This window comes from Zerene cesonia, chromosome 2 (assembly GCF_012273895.1).
Source record: "Zerene cesonia ecotype Mississippi chromosome 2, Zerene_cesonia_1.1, whole genome shotgun sequence".
Taxonomy (NCBI): Eukaryota; Metazoa; Arthropoda; class Insecta; order Lepidoptera; family Pieridae; genus Zerene; species Zerene cesonia.
In genome coordinates this window covers 2,707,708-2,722,789 of record NC_052103.1, presented here as the reverse complement: position 1 = coordinate 2,722,789, position 15,082 = coordinate 2,707,708, and the positions used below count along the sequence as shown (strand labels likewise).

The window sequence follows — 15,082 nt, the reverse complement described above, 5'->3', positions numbered from 1 at the left end:
TAGCTATAAAAAATTTGAACATTAAGTTTATATGATCAAGAAATTTCTATACCGCGTTCCTTATTCGAAAATATTCCAACCTCACTTTCTACCTACTTAATCTTCTCAACACATCATATCAATTTATTATGTTTAAATGTATCTATGTGGGTTTATAAGAGCACACATGTAACCTAAATACACTACTAGAATATCAGATATACTATTTTAAAAAGCGACAATATCTTTCCCCAACGATCGCATGATTCACCGATCTTTGGATTGGAAGTGGCGAGCGTGATACCTTAAACACTCCAATTGCAAGATAAAAGCTTCCCATATATATTTAACACAAGAACAATAAAAACTGAAAAGGTTTTAAACCAGATTACGAGTCATAGAAGCCGCCGACACAATATTTGTGTTGGCTGTAGACACGCAAACTGCCTTAGCAGTGTCAACAGAAGGGTTCGATAATGTGCTTTTTAGTACAAAAAGCTTGGACAAATATTGGGAATTATGGCCTATACGCTGTGGGGTTATCTGCTTCCGTTGTTCCATAATTGGTAGCTTTGATTTCACAGATGTTCGGAGGAAATATTTGGTCAAGTGTACGTAATAGCTGTGGATTGGGAATTGATGAGGTGATACACGTGATGAGTTTTTAGGTCGATTGATTGATTTGAACGTGGTACCTGCGGTTTCTGTTGGATGAACAAAAATTCTATTTTAGGAAGCATATTAATCAAGTAATACATTTGATTTTGATATAAAATAAGTAACTATTATAACCGTTGTGTTTTTATTTCTATAAAAGATATAAACCATTGTTAATTTTTATCCGTTAATATATTGTTTACTTCTCCCTCTGACTTTACATGTGTTACTTCATTAGGTCTGCTGGGATAAAGTTTAGTCTACATCAATTACTGACTTATTTCATTTAAAAATATGTATTACCTTATTTCTTGTACGGTGGTAAACGATTAACAAACAAACACATTTCTGTAAAGAGTCATCCAAGTGCCAAAACATGTATCAGTCATTATTTAGGCCTATCATATTTTATAAGGACATTAATATTAATACAAGTTATTGCATATTGAACTCTATTTTCAAAGAAAGTAAAGTCTAAAAGTAAGCCTAATAAACTTCGTAGATAGGCTCAAATATAAAAAGACTATCCTATAAAATATATAAATACTCATTAGAAGATAGAATGGTTATCGGATAAAAGCAATTAGGCATGTTACAGTAAAAATACAATCATAAAAGCAATGATAAAAAATTTTTAAATACCTAGCAATAATATCAATCACTCCGAAGCAAATTGATAGAGATTTACTATTAGGCTGTATTCACAAACGATTTTATATTTCTAATTCTATTTTTAAACACACCTGTTTGTATAAAGGCCTTTGCTAGTTATTTAAAAACATTTTTTTTAATTCGTAACAAATCTACAAGCAAACAGCCAGTAATGTAAATGATTCATTTCTACAAAAAAGGTCGCTCCTAGGAAGTGAGGTAACACTCCAATTTGCAAAATGGGACCAAATGAGAACAATTTTCCATCAAACACAATAATAATCACATCAATCGGTTAAAAATTTATGGATTTATCGAGGAACAAAACCAAAAAAAAATATATGCAAGCGAAACGTCTACTAATAAGTACTTTTCCTAAATTTTCTTTAATAAGCCTAGGATATGTAGACCTCTAAAATCTGGCACTAGTATGACTCTCGCCTTATTTAAAATCGCATTCGCGTCGCGGGAGCAAATCCATTAGCGATTAACGAGCTATCGGCGGGCAGTAAATTAAAATAAATATTTGCTTGCAGCGCCTGCGCACAAAGGACGCCGCTTTCAAGTGCGCCGACACAGGTGCCGCGTACTCGCTGCGGCTCTGTTAGCTTTGGCTCGAGTTACGTCTGTATTCGAAGGACCAATACTTGTCTATGGGTATTGTATCTAGAGATTTAGAAATTACTGAAGCATTTAAGAAGCGAATAAAGATAATTTAGTTGTTTGAGATGAAGATTGGCTAAGAATGTTTGATAATTTGTTGTTTTTCAGAGATCGAGTTACCTACGTCTTGAGGTATACGAAATTATGTTCAAAGCGTAGCGTTGAAGAAGAGAAAATGCAGAAAATTCACTTGTTAGGGACAAAAATAAAGTGAAGTATATGATAATTTTGATGAATCTCGTTTTCTTATTTTGAGAATAATCATAATAAGCAATTACACTGACAGAGCTGGCGAGACCGCTGATTGGAGACCGACATGTTGTCTAATTAATATCCCCTTAGTAGCAAATGCTAAATTGTCGAAGTTTTAGAAATGGCAAAAAGAAGTTTTGTCGTAAATTTGGTAAATCGAGTTCTATGTCAAATAAATATCCAAGGGTTCAAATGATGTTGGTAGTAAGGTAACAGGCTATTCGACTGAGACAAAAGTTGAATATGCAGAAGACTAGGGTTCTATAAGTTTGTGATGGCGTAATGTCGCGTTATCTAGGCGAAAACCTAGTGGTCTTGAGATTTTTTTTTCATGTGATTTTAACAATCGTTCCCTAAAACGATGAAGGTTGCAAATTTGATAGTTTCTTTTTTTTGTTTTTTCAACAATAAAATTTCAATTTATTTAAATGTGGCAAAAAAGACGTAAAATATTATTTATTTTATACTTATTTACTTCATATAGTTATTTGCTTTATTAAGAACTAGAGTATAAAGTTTACATAGATAGTGCTATGAACTTCTAGGGCTTGAAATGTCTGTTAGTATTTCTAAGAGAATCTCTGTAATAGAAGAGCTTAAACCTTTTAAAAGATTCCTATGAGCTATTCGATTAAAAATCCCTTTATATCTTACTAATGCATTCTATTTAACACGAATAAATGTGCTTTAATTTTAATATATATACCAATATCTATCTTTATTTTTCCCCGAGCTAAAATAACTTGATAAATTGTTGTCATCCATCATTGGTTGATCAATGTCAATTTAATTTTAAAACAAGGCGTAACTATTCGACATGATGACGGATGATGATTAATTATTTACGATTACAAACAAACTAAATTACAAGAACATTCCAACGAATATCCACTGAAATCTCATAAAACATGCACGGCTCTCAAAACTCGCAACAATTTTTCACACTAAATGATGCAAACAGAACGATTCGTAATGAAAAAGCGCGGTAAAATATCGTGTCGGCCATTTAAAGGCTGCATAAGTGTTAATGTTTGCTAAGCAGAGCAAATACTGCATGCCTTGATACTAGCCGATTGGATGCAGTGTAGTTGGGGAAATATCAGTATTGGTGCTAATTTTAATCTGGTTTCTATTCCATGGCTAGTGGCTATGGGTATATGAAAATATTTTGTCCTAGAAAAGTTTTTAAGATGTAATTTTTGTGTTTAATTTATGTGATTGTGATTTTGCTCGATGTAGTTCGACTTTTTTTGTATAATATTGATGTCGTAGTGTTGGCGATTTCTAGACATTGTGTTAGTGTTACGTACTTATTTATTACTAGCGGTCCGCCCCGGCTTTGCCCGTGGTACATATATAGCCTATAGTCTTCCTCAATAAATGGGCTATCTAACACTGAAATAATTTTTCAAATCGAACCAGTACTTCCTGAGATTAATCCGATCAAGCAAACAAAGTCTTCAGCTTTATAATATTAGTATAGATGGACAAAAAATTACAATCTTTTAACGAGATACAAAGTTATCTCGAAGTATTTAATTACGTATTATTCACAGGACAAAGAGACAATTACTATAAAGTAAGTATACTGATATCATATAAAGTATGAACAATTAAGCTCACATTGCAAAAATGGCAACTAATTTTTTTCACTGAATAAAAAAAAAACAACGATATAAAAGATTCGAAATTCAAAATTCACGTCCCTATAAAAGATGCGCACGACCATCGACAGGTGGCGTTGGTCGTATAATTTTATATCAATACCGGTTAATAGCCATGAGGTGATTTCCATTCAAGCCACACCATAATTGTCAATCATCTGTGAGATAGCTGCTTTTGACGCAGTTTATATGCATTTTGCTTTGTATTTATCGCTTCGATTCTATTCATGTGTAGAGGTATTTTCTTGTGTTCGATTTTACGCCTAGCGGATATCTATATTTAGATAGGTCTTTGCTAGTTTAAAAAAGGTTTTAAATTAAGTATAAAAAAAATAAAGGATTTATAAGGAGGTTGAATAATGAATTGATAAACCGCAATTTGGAATCAATTGTCAATTGTTTTTTATTGGTTGTATAGTAAGTATGCATAGAGTTACTGACTATAACCTCGTTACCTATCTTTTGTTGTTTTTTGAAAATTGACTTTGTAATCCTATAGATAAGATAGGAAATCCCTATGACTGTACCCATCTATCTTTTTATATCAAATGTGCTATGAAAATGCAATATGAAGAATCGTTCAGTATTGTATTATTTTTATATAGAGTAAATATCAAGTTTCTCTCCACTACAAAAGCTGTCAAAGACGTAATAGCACGAAACATTTCACTCGACATTTAGTGCTGAAAAGATCCGCGCTTGATTATCGTTAAAGGCTTTTCATCTTTGAAACATCGAAAGCACCGCATGGATATGTCACTTCACAACAACACTTCAAAAGTAGTCCGTTATAAAACGCTTTTAAAGAGAAAAATGATAATTGCGACGTGAGAAAAATACACAGAGTTTCCACAAAGGTTCCGTATGAAACGCTTCCTACGCGTCTAATTCCATTAGTATTAAAACACATTAAAATGTAGAGCAGAATTTCATAAAGACAGTGGCGCCGCCACCCGCAATTAGAAGAAACATCAAAACTATAACCGACCACAATAAAAGGTCTTTTCCATCCAACAAATAGTTTTAACGCACGGTTCTTTTGATTTTCGCCTCTTAATGTACCGGTGATTTTATACTTGAGTGATGATGCTCTCAACGATCCCTTAAAAGGGTTTTTATAGTTTTATACCTTTATTCAGCGCAGAAGTGGCGAGGCGGTTTTGTTTGTGAGTAAATCTCTATTAATTCGATGGCAGTCAGATAATTGTATCCGGATTTATAATGGATCTTGTAAGTCGGAAAACTTAATAATCACGACGTGTCCCCTTCACGGCGCGGGCCTTTCAGCATTTTAAAGTTGAGAGCAAAGTGTCTCCGAGCATCAAGAGGCCGACTGCTGCGCTTTCATATAATAAACTTGCTAAATGTGTTCCATGTTATATGTATTTTTCATATGGTATTGAACCGATTTTTTCTATTTTTAAATACCAAGATCGAAAGGCGACAATTCGGCTCCTAACATTTATTTACTTCCAAAAAGGTTTTCTTTTTAAACGTAACGCTAAAGGTTACATTGTGTGCCGTAACAAATTGTTATATCCAGCAAAATGTCAACTCATGTTTTAATTACATGTCATTGGAGTTAAGTCGAGATACATTCAATATTTGCCAACACGAGCTATCATTTTACGCATTGCTACGTATCAATTAGATTCAACTGGCCATTATGTGCTAATGCTTCCGCGAATACATAAGTAATAAAGGTAGGTATGCCAATTCAACGGCTTGGTGGAAAAATATTCTAGGAATAGTTTCTTTACTTGGTAAATGTTCTATTTTCAAACTTTTGAGCTACTGCGTTTAAGTAGGCTGTTGTTTAAATATTTTTTTTAAATAAATTGTACACGAAAAAACCTTGAAATGACCAACTTTGGTATATACAAATAGTAAAGTTACTAGACTTACTTTAATCATATATTCTTTATGTCGAAATACAGAAATTGAAAAGCGAAAAAATATTATAATAGTAGAAATTTTAAAATATGACAATAACGTATCAAATGGCATGGATCTTTAATTTAAAGATCAAAATCTAATTACGTATATTTTTAGGATAATCTGTAGCAGAAACAAAAAAAAAAACTATAGAGTTTGTAACAAACAAATATATAATACAGTGAAACCTGGTTAAGTGAGACATCCAAGGGACCTGCAATGTCGTTTCACTTATAGAGGTATTCCACTTACCCAGTGTCTCAGATATACAGGTATAAATCAATATCTGTCTCATTTACAGAGGTAATTGAAGCTCAAAATTTGTACTTACGTACTTGAAATTACGTGTGGAATTTGTGGGTAGAATAAGAATGAGTAAACAAACAATATTATCTCAGTTACAGAGGTTTATGCATATAAAATTTACTCGCTGTCTCAGTTATAGAGGTAACTATGATGATAAATCGAAAGAACAAATCCCAGATATAGAGGTTTACCTCGTCCCACTAACAGAGGTAATTCAGTGCCAAAGTGTTGGGACCTCAGCATGAGTTCCAGTTATGGAGGTTTCTCACTTATCCAGGTCCCACTTAACCAAGTTTCACTGTATTTGTTTGTATGTTTGTTGGTTAAGCCCAGTAATCTCAGGATCTTTTGGATTGATATCAAAAATTCATTCACCGTTGCATAGGTACGTGATCCCTTACTTCTATAGGCCACCACGTGCGAAGCGAGGACTGCTAGTAATAGAAATAAATATACGTCATTAAGAATATAACCAATGCCTAATACGTAACGCGATTTACTACTATAATCATCGTATTTCTCTCACTATTACCGCTGCTAACAATTCAAAGATCACACACGAACGGCTAAAACAAGCAACGGGCAGATTAAAGGTAAATTAATTAACCAACTTACACGTCTGGGATCTAAGATCCAGCCGGTAATCGCCCTCGTGAGATGTTACCATTTACGTCGAAATGTTAGACCTGCACTCCGTCCAATAACGTGTTGTAGCGTACATTTTATGTGCAGACAGCATTTTTACGACGGCATTTCTTGTAGTGGCGTTTATGGCTTATATGTCGCAACAAAAACTTATTTTTGTCGTGTTATGCCGTTTTTGTTTTGCATGTGGCAGGAATTGATTTTAAACGCGGCAACGGAACGTTAAATGCTTTCTAATCGGATATTGTTGTTTTTTGTGTTGCAAAACTGGTGACGGTGTATGGTATGCTAATGTAGCTTGTATGGAATTGAATTGGAGATCTGTTGGGCAATGAGATAGGGAGACGAAAGAAGTTATAGGGCTGTGGAACTTGAGTCTACTTTTATTACTGGTGGTACAAATAAAAATTAGAAGGAATGTACAGGGATTTACTTTTAATCCTGATGATACAAATAAAAGAGTTTAATTCTTAGTTTTATAGCATTGAAATGCTTTTATAAATGAGAAATTTTTTGAAAGAATAGAAAAATAAGAGAGTTTTGTTTTAGTTTAATTAATTTCGAGTTGGAAAATGAACAGCTCAAGTTTTCCTTATGTCTTATCTTATTCAAAACATAATTACGCCGCAATCAATATTTATTTTTTAATACAAAATATGCATAATTGTATTTTTTTCATAGTGACATATACATCGTGCATTTTCAGTACAAAGCATCCAGTTAGTAAGCCAATTACAAGGCCACTTGATGTTTTCAGTAATCATTTGAAACGCGTAAATAACAAAAACCTTGTTAATAAAATTTCGTATCACAATGAAGTACTGTGGAGTATATTATATCCCTTGGGGTGAATAGGGGAGAGGTTTACAGGGCTGTAATTGATTGCCTCCGATATACGCTTATCTATTGGGCTGCCACTTGTATTTTTAAAATAATTAGATACCAATCAATGATGTGCCTTTTATGGTATACCCGTGCTTGTGTGGCGACATCTCTTGAGTATATGCGGAACTAGAAACAGTTTGGCTTGTTTATTTGACCTTTTAGACGAATATTTATGAAAATTAGATTTTATAAAAAAACACGTTAAATTTAAATTATTTTCTAAGTTCAATATTCTTCTTAATATATCTATTATTTCATTATTTAATTAGTGGTTTTCAATTATCGTACCTAAACTTTAAGTTAGGTGAAAACAAATTTTTAAAATTCATGAATATTAACGTCCTATCATTTTAAAATTTTGATAAATGGAATTGCCTATGACTCTGATTCTTTAAGTTCATATAATTGTAACCTTTAAAAACAACAAACAACTGTCCATTACAAAATGATAAAAACAGAACTTTCGTTTTTCTTTGCCCCGCATTAATTTTCAATTCCACACAACAGTTTACAAATAGATTTCCCACACGTGTATCGGCTATCTCTTTCGCTCTCGTTACAAAGCCATAAAGCCTAGAGCTAATATAATTAGTCTATGGAAACCATATTGTGTCGATCCATTTATATGTCCTTCTTGACCATTCGTCCGTAAGGCGTTCATTGGACAATTCTTTCTATAATTCTTTGAATATAATTTAATGTCATTTCTTAAATGTCGCCATAATGAAATGTTCGTCGTTTTATTGAGCGTTGTTATTTTTATATCGTATTAACAAAGGTTTTTAATATGAACATATCAATTTATAAGCTAGTAATTTTTGTTTGGGATTTTTCAAACTATTGTTGAGTATGTTGAGCTAGAATTGTTTTTATTAATTGTATTTCATTTTCAGTTTCAAATAAATTGTATTAATGTGCCACTCTTCATATAAATACATTTCTATGAGCTATTTGCATATAGATATATAAAATATACATCTTACACTAATGTATTATTTCTTCTGTGCGTGTGTTTGTCACTGAACTCCTCCTAAACGGACCGGCCGGCGGAATTGTTAGGTTATAGAGAATGGTGCAAAATTTAGAATTACAATTCGAACGCGAGCGAGGCCGCGAACAAAAGTTATTTTTGTGTTAAAACACCGACAAATAATTAAACTTTACTTAATAAAGGTTTCATTCATAGATTGATAACAGTCCTTAATACTCCATTAAAAGCAGAACCTCCAAATTTTAAAAAATTACATCAATATCCGACGCATATGTCAAAATACGGGACCAATAAACAAACAGACGGGACCATAGACAGCTGCCTAACGACAGTATAACTATTTATTACCATAATCATCGGCTAACGCTTGTTAGTTTTGTTAAGAACAAACCCCTAATCATATCCTAATTAAGGCCGTTTTTACGCCAATTCTTTGAGGCCTTTTTTCGTATATCATTTATGAAACAAGCTTCAGTGCGACATTTGATTGTAAACTTTAACTATCACGAGTTTAAGTTTAAATTTATTTGTGCATGCGAGATTAACAAATATTTGGGTTTGAGAAGTGTTTTTCTACCATATAATTAGGTACAGACACCTCGGTGTGATGATTGCTGGCGCCTCCGGCTGGCTTGTATTGACTTCGAGCTCTTTGTTATTATTCCTTTTTATAAAGTCGAGTTTACACTAAATACATTTTAACGATAAACCTTCAAAGGCTTGCATAAGTAAATGAACATTAGAAAATATATTACAATTTAAATTGCACAATTACATAAAAATAACGTGTAGTTATGTAAAATGCATTAATACTTTATATATAAATCATACTTGTTTTATCGCTAACAATGAAAAGTGCATTTGCAGCTGACATAATATGATAATGATTAATGGTAATTTATATCTTATTTAATATATCGAGTAAAAGATATAATGCGAGCTATAATGCCTTATTAACAGTGATTTAATTACCTCCAGCTTTATAAATTATAAAAACGATTATAGAGGTAATATAGTATTAATATCAAGTAACACTCTACAAAGTACCTATAAAACCATAAACGAATTATTTTATGTATTACTACTTTCAGGAAATAAACGTGAATTTAAAAACAAACGCCCGACGGTCGGTAAAAATAAGCTCTTCAGTAAATGAAGTAAGTTTTAGAAAAATAAGAAATATGCTAATTTCTAACTTCCATTAAGAACAAAATTATAACTATAATAATTACCACGATAAATATGGAGGTAATATGTAGTCACATATCAACTCTAACATGGCTCATTTAAATTTCTCTCCAACACTAGTCCCTTGTAAATACTCCGTGAATTATTTATAAATGATATTTCGCATGAAAAAAGTGTGTAGAATACAAACAAACATTTCACGCTCGAAGTGGCTTACAAACGAATCGAGTTACTGGTAGGTGAGCATCAAAAAACTAAAAGGTAATAGACAAGCTCGTCCATAAATAATAGAATCATTAACATCTGCCTCTATGATTCGATCATAAAGTTTTTTCGTTAGCAAAAAACCATCCGTTACTAGTTAGGGGCGTTTTGAAGGAAACACGTTTTAACGGTTGTTTTTAATTTTCTTCAAATTAATCATATCTCGAAATATGTTTAAATATTGAAACTGTTGCTGATATAAAATAGCTCGCCATATTTATCATTGTAATGATTTCGTCAAGAATGAAATGTATTATAAAATGACAGATTAAAAAATGAAATGTCTACTAACCAAATGATCTGAGTGGGGGTCTCTGGGCGCACTAGGTGATGGATTGGGCCACAGCAACTTTGACAACATCCGTTGGCTTTGGCTATAGATGAGCTCCTACGAAGGAGAGAAAAATGAACTTTAGTATGACAAGAAAATAGGCGGGAAACGCCGACAGATGAGGGATGTTTCATGTCAAAGGCGCTAAACAGAAAGTACGTGCTTTCTGTTTACGTGGTAACTTCATTGTAAGCAATACGCATCATGCAAGCAAAAAGGTTAGTTCAAATATCTCTGCTAACAACTTCGTAAAAGTTAACATCGGTTTACAATCTTGTAAGTTTTTATCGAGAACGGGATGTAACCTGGCAATAATTATGAAGGAAAGAACTCGAATGTCGGTAAATAGTCAATAATTAGTAACCACGTACGGTGATTAACACATGTCGGTAATTACTACGGTGGCCGCTAGCGTTGACTTCTTACAAGCCTTCGATAACTTATCGTATGGTTTTTTTTTCACTTTTGCGTAAACCATTCAATGATCAGTCTTGGCTGATAGCATTGTTTACTGTTCAAATTCAACATTATAGCCTGAAAAACGATTTTAGGAATCTGCTTTTGTGTACACTGTACCATCATATATTTTATTTTTTGTTTAATTTTTAGTTTTATAGCATTGAAATGCTTTATAAATTAGAAATTTTGAAAGAATAGAAAAAATTTGATCCTGCCTCGTGATCAAATTTTTTCTATTCTTTCAAAGTTTCTAATTTATTTTTTGTTTTTTAGTTTTTGGGTGGGAATAAATTATGAAATTTTCTACGCTAAAAATTAACCAACGTGTATTCAAAAGTCATGCATGGAACAAATAACAATGCCCTCGATTTGTTAAACAAAGGTGAGCATTAAAAGATAAGACAGGTATGCATTCGCGTGTAAAGTATGATTATGTGTAATTGACTCTTACATGGAGGCTCTAATACAACATTCGAAAAACAAATACCTCAATAATAGGTGTTTTTAATTTTTTCAAATAATGTTATTGCGTTTGATGATACAATCATTTTAGGCTGTAATTGATACACAATTATACTGTTTTATTGTTTGATTTTAATTGGATAATTTTAATAAACCAGTATATTACATTTATGTTATTTAATTATGAATTTACTTAAGTTCATTAGACTTTTTATTTCTAGCTTCCTTAATACAGTGTTAGGGCAAAACATAAAGATCGACCAGTATCGAAGGAGGATGAATGGATAAAATTATAAATAATGCGTGTCTGGAACGCTGCGCCTGCGCCTACGGCGTTTAGCAATGTAGGGAGGTTAGCAACATTTTATTGTTAACTTAGTAAGTATTAAGATTACGTTACGTTACGATAAGGTTTATGTTTTTTAACACTGTTTAATATAATGTATATGTTATACATATAAATTAAAAACTGTATTTTTTTTTAATATTTATCATTCACATGAAGTGATATTTCAGAATGAAAACAAACTTTTATAAATATAGCTTTTTATACATTTCGGATGCCTAAATTCAATGAAGGCTTTATATGGTTGAATTTTATAAATTCATTATTGTTCAACGATTTTTTCACAAACCTAATATTAAATCCTTGTTATTATATTGATGAGGATTTAGATTACACTCCAATAAATCACACCACGCCACAAACAACACCAGCAAACGTCACACAAAACAACTGAAGCAACAAAACAAATCAATCCCTAACTCTGGCAACACCGAACATTCAAAACGGAACAAAAGACGGCCAGCGGCCACTCCTGATCGTAAAAAAACATAACGCGAAAGTAATAATGGGCTGCACAAAGTTCTCGCCTACAAAACAAACATTGTCGACAGAGCAGACGATGGGCAGAGTGCTAAATTATTTTAATAACTGCGGACCGCTTGAGTCAACATTGCCTTCGCCGCTATGATTTATTGTTCTTGCCTTTCAAACTGCTTGTTGATTTTTTAAGAACCCATAATTTGATTCAATTAATCTGCTCCGAGGCTCGACTGGTATTATGTTGTTATGTCAATATGAAAATTTGTTACGTTCCCGTTGAGCATTGATTTATATCAAATGCCATAGTTCTGGTGTTTGATAGACAAATGATTAAAATGAATATATTAGTGGTTCTATGTAGCCGCTAGTAATTTTGCATAACGTCGTTTACGAGTTTTATAACCTCTAATTACATAGCTAGTTCAATTGATCGATCAATTATTTTTTGCATACGCATTCCAAGAGGTATGTCAAATCAGACATTCATCATAGATTATCATATTATCTCTTACAAAATTTAATATAAAACATTTTAAACGTCAAGCTCTACATATTTCTAACCTATGCGACTTCGAGGATGGAAATTGGCAGTTAAGTTTCTGTTTAAATTATACCAATCGATATTATCTCAATAATACAGCTGTCAGAAATATATGCTCATGTAATATCTTCTTATACCGGTTCCAAATATGAATGAAGCCGATAATTAACATACTATTTGAATCATAATACATGTGCGTTTGATTCTCGTGTATTCGGATCATAATTTATATCTCATTTACTCGGATACTCGATATTAAATCAAATATGTGAACTAATTATGTTCAGTATTAATACAGTGATGTATTTAGGGCATGCTAATGGTATTTCTGAAATAGAATCCACGAAATGGTGTATTTAGTTTTGGGAAGTTTTTGTCGATGGATTTCAAGTTAATAGGCTTATATTTATAAGTAAAAGTATAAATTTCAAATTCGAACAGCCAAAAAGTATATTAGAAGCCGAGGCAGATGTATACATATTTTAATTTTTTTTGTTTATCCGTGGATTATTGACACAAATCATGCGTGTGATATTTATGGAATGAACTATTTGTTTAATTTATCGTTACGTTAACTGAATACTCCAGGAAATAGATTTAGAAATAACAAAAAAAAAATTACGATATTGACAATTTTAATACTAAGGCAGTAATTTACATTGCCAATTTCCATAAAATCAACCATATCTATCTAGTATCTAGAAGTTTCTTTCCTGACAGAATAATTTCTAAAATCACCTTGACATTGGACTATAAAACAAACAGGGCTGTAATTAAACGATACGATGACAAGAAGTTAATCAGATCGCTGTAAGTTACGGGGTGTAATTGGTGGTTGAGTATGGGCTAAGCGCCTGCGCAGCTGAAGTTTCGCCGCAGGCTATAGCGAACCTTACAATTTCTATTGTTAAAGTGTAAATTGAAATAAAAATAGTAGAAGTATTCCAAATTTAAATTAAAAATAAAGTTAACACAGCACAGGTGTTCCAATTTCAAATCAATTTTTACTAGAAGACATTAAACCGTAGTTTAAATTGTTTTGTAGCAGTGTGAAGATGTACTAGTATGCTAAAACATTTACTTTGACATTTGTTTTATAGGAAAAAACAAATGTTCATAAAGTACATAAGTAAATTTAAAACTGTCTGATATGCCACAATATATCACAATTTCTCAAAGGTCTATTATCCTAGTTTATATATATATATTAGAGTTGGTTAATTCATAACGAGGTGTTACGAATTTTATTGAACTATAATTCAACAATTAAGAATTTATTGTTTTGCATAAAATGGAAAATTTAAAACGGGATCGCAAGAAAACATTATAAATTAAGAATCGTGAGAAGTAACAGTGCTGTAGTTCTGCATATTTGTTGTAATCAAGAACATATTCTAGATACTGTATTATAATATAAATTAAGTTAAAAATAAATCGTTGACAAGCGATTTATTTAATAACCAATTCGCTTCAATATTGCTGCATTGTATAATGCGCTTAAATCCCATTTAATTGACTCCGCTGTACGCTACGCGTTTAAAAAATAATTTATAAGACTTCAAAAAACTGGATTTGTTATTTAATAGGCTTCAGCTGGCAATCTAAACGCATCTCGATTTAAGAGTTATGGTTGAGAATAAAGAATGGTGAACGGGCGACTCTGAACTTACGCTCTTTTGTTAACAAAGAAACATCCAAAACAATATAAGATTTCAGCGTACAATGTAGCGTTGTAGCATTTCGTGTGGTGAAGTTACGATACACAACGTGACATTCGAACTATCAGCGATCTACAATCGACCCGTAAGACGAAGACGTATACGGTTTTGAGCCGACCGCGACAGAGCGAATCGACGCTAATTAAGCGCTATAAAAAGCGGAGATAAGTTGCCGTCTTTCACCAGCCGACGTGACGACGAATTCTGTCTAAAAAACGAGAAATTACCTCACATACGCGAGCCTCGATCGTAATAGATTAATGATATAGCCTGGAAGGTCTGTTTAAAGTCGGCTCGAAGAGGTCGCGGCGTGTCGTGGTGGCCGGTATCGCCGGTAATGACGCGGCGGGCGCCACCCGCGCCGGCGAGCGCGACGGCGCTACGCTCGCGAGAGAGAGCCCCAATAATCGATAGAGGCGCCACCGACTCGCCGCAGGGCGGCGCCCGCGTCGGCCCCACGCGCAACACATCTTATTGAGAAATTCCCGAGATGCATAATTCTCCTTTTGGTTTCCCGTGTAGTTTACTCCCTGTTAACAATATTACCATTTCGGTGACCGAGCTTGCAGACGCATATTTTATCGGAACATCGGCTCTTTAGGGCTGACTCGTGTGCGCCGTGTGTTCAGCTGATTTATAACATCATATAAATTCAACGTGAGCTC

The 15,082-nt window shown here is 33.0% G+C and overlaps 1 protein-coding gene across 8 annotated transcripts in view; it reads right to left on the bottom strand.

Moving 5' to 3' along the window:
- The window catches only part of LOC119832769 (T-box transcription factor TBX3-like), an 89,268-nt gene that overhangs the window by 14,237 nt on the left and 59,949 nt on the right, over positions 1-15,082 (bottom strand). For 4 of the 8 annotated variants that reach the window (XM_038356545.1, XM_038356529.1, XM_038356521.1 and 1 more), the window contains exon 4: positions 10,373-10,468. The exons of the other annotated variants lie outside the window; for them this stretch is intronic. In XM_038356545.1, the coding sequence (XP_038212473.1) occupies positions 10,373-10,468 (96 nt within the window). The remainder of the gene's footprint in view (positions 1-10,372; positions 10,469-15,082) is intronic. 8 annotated transcript variants of the gene reach the window in all.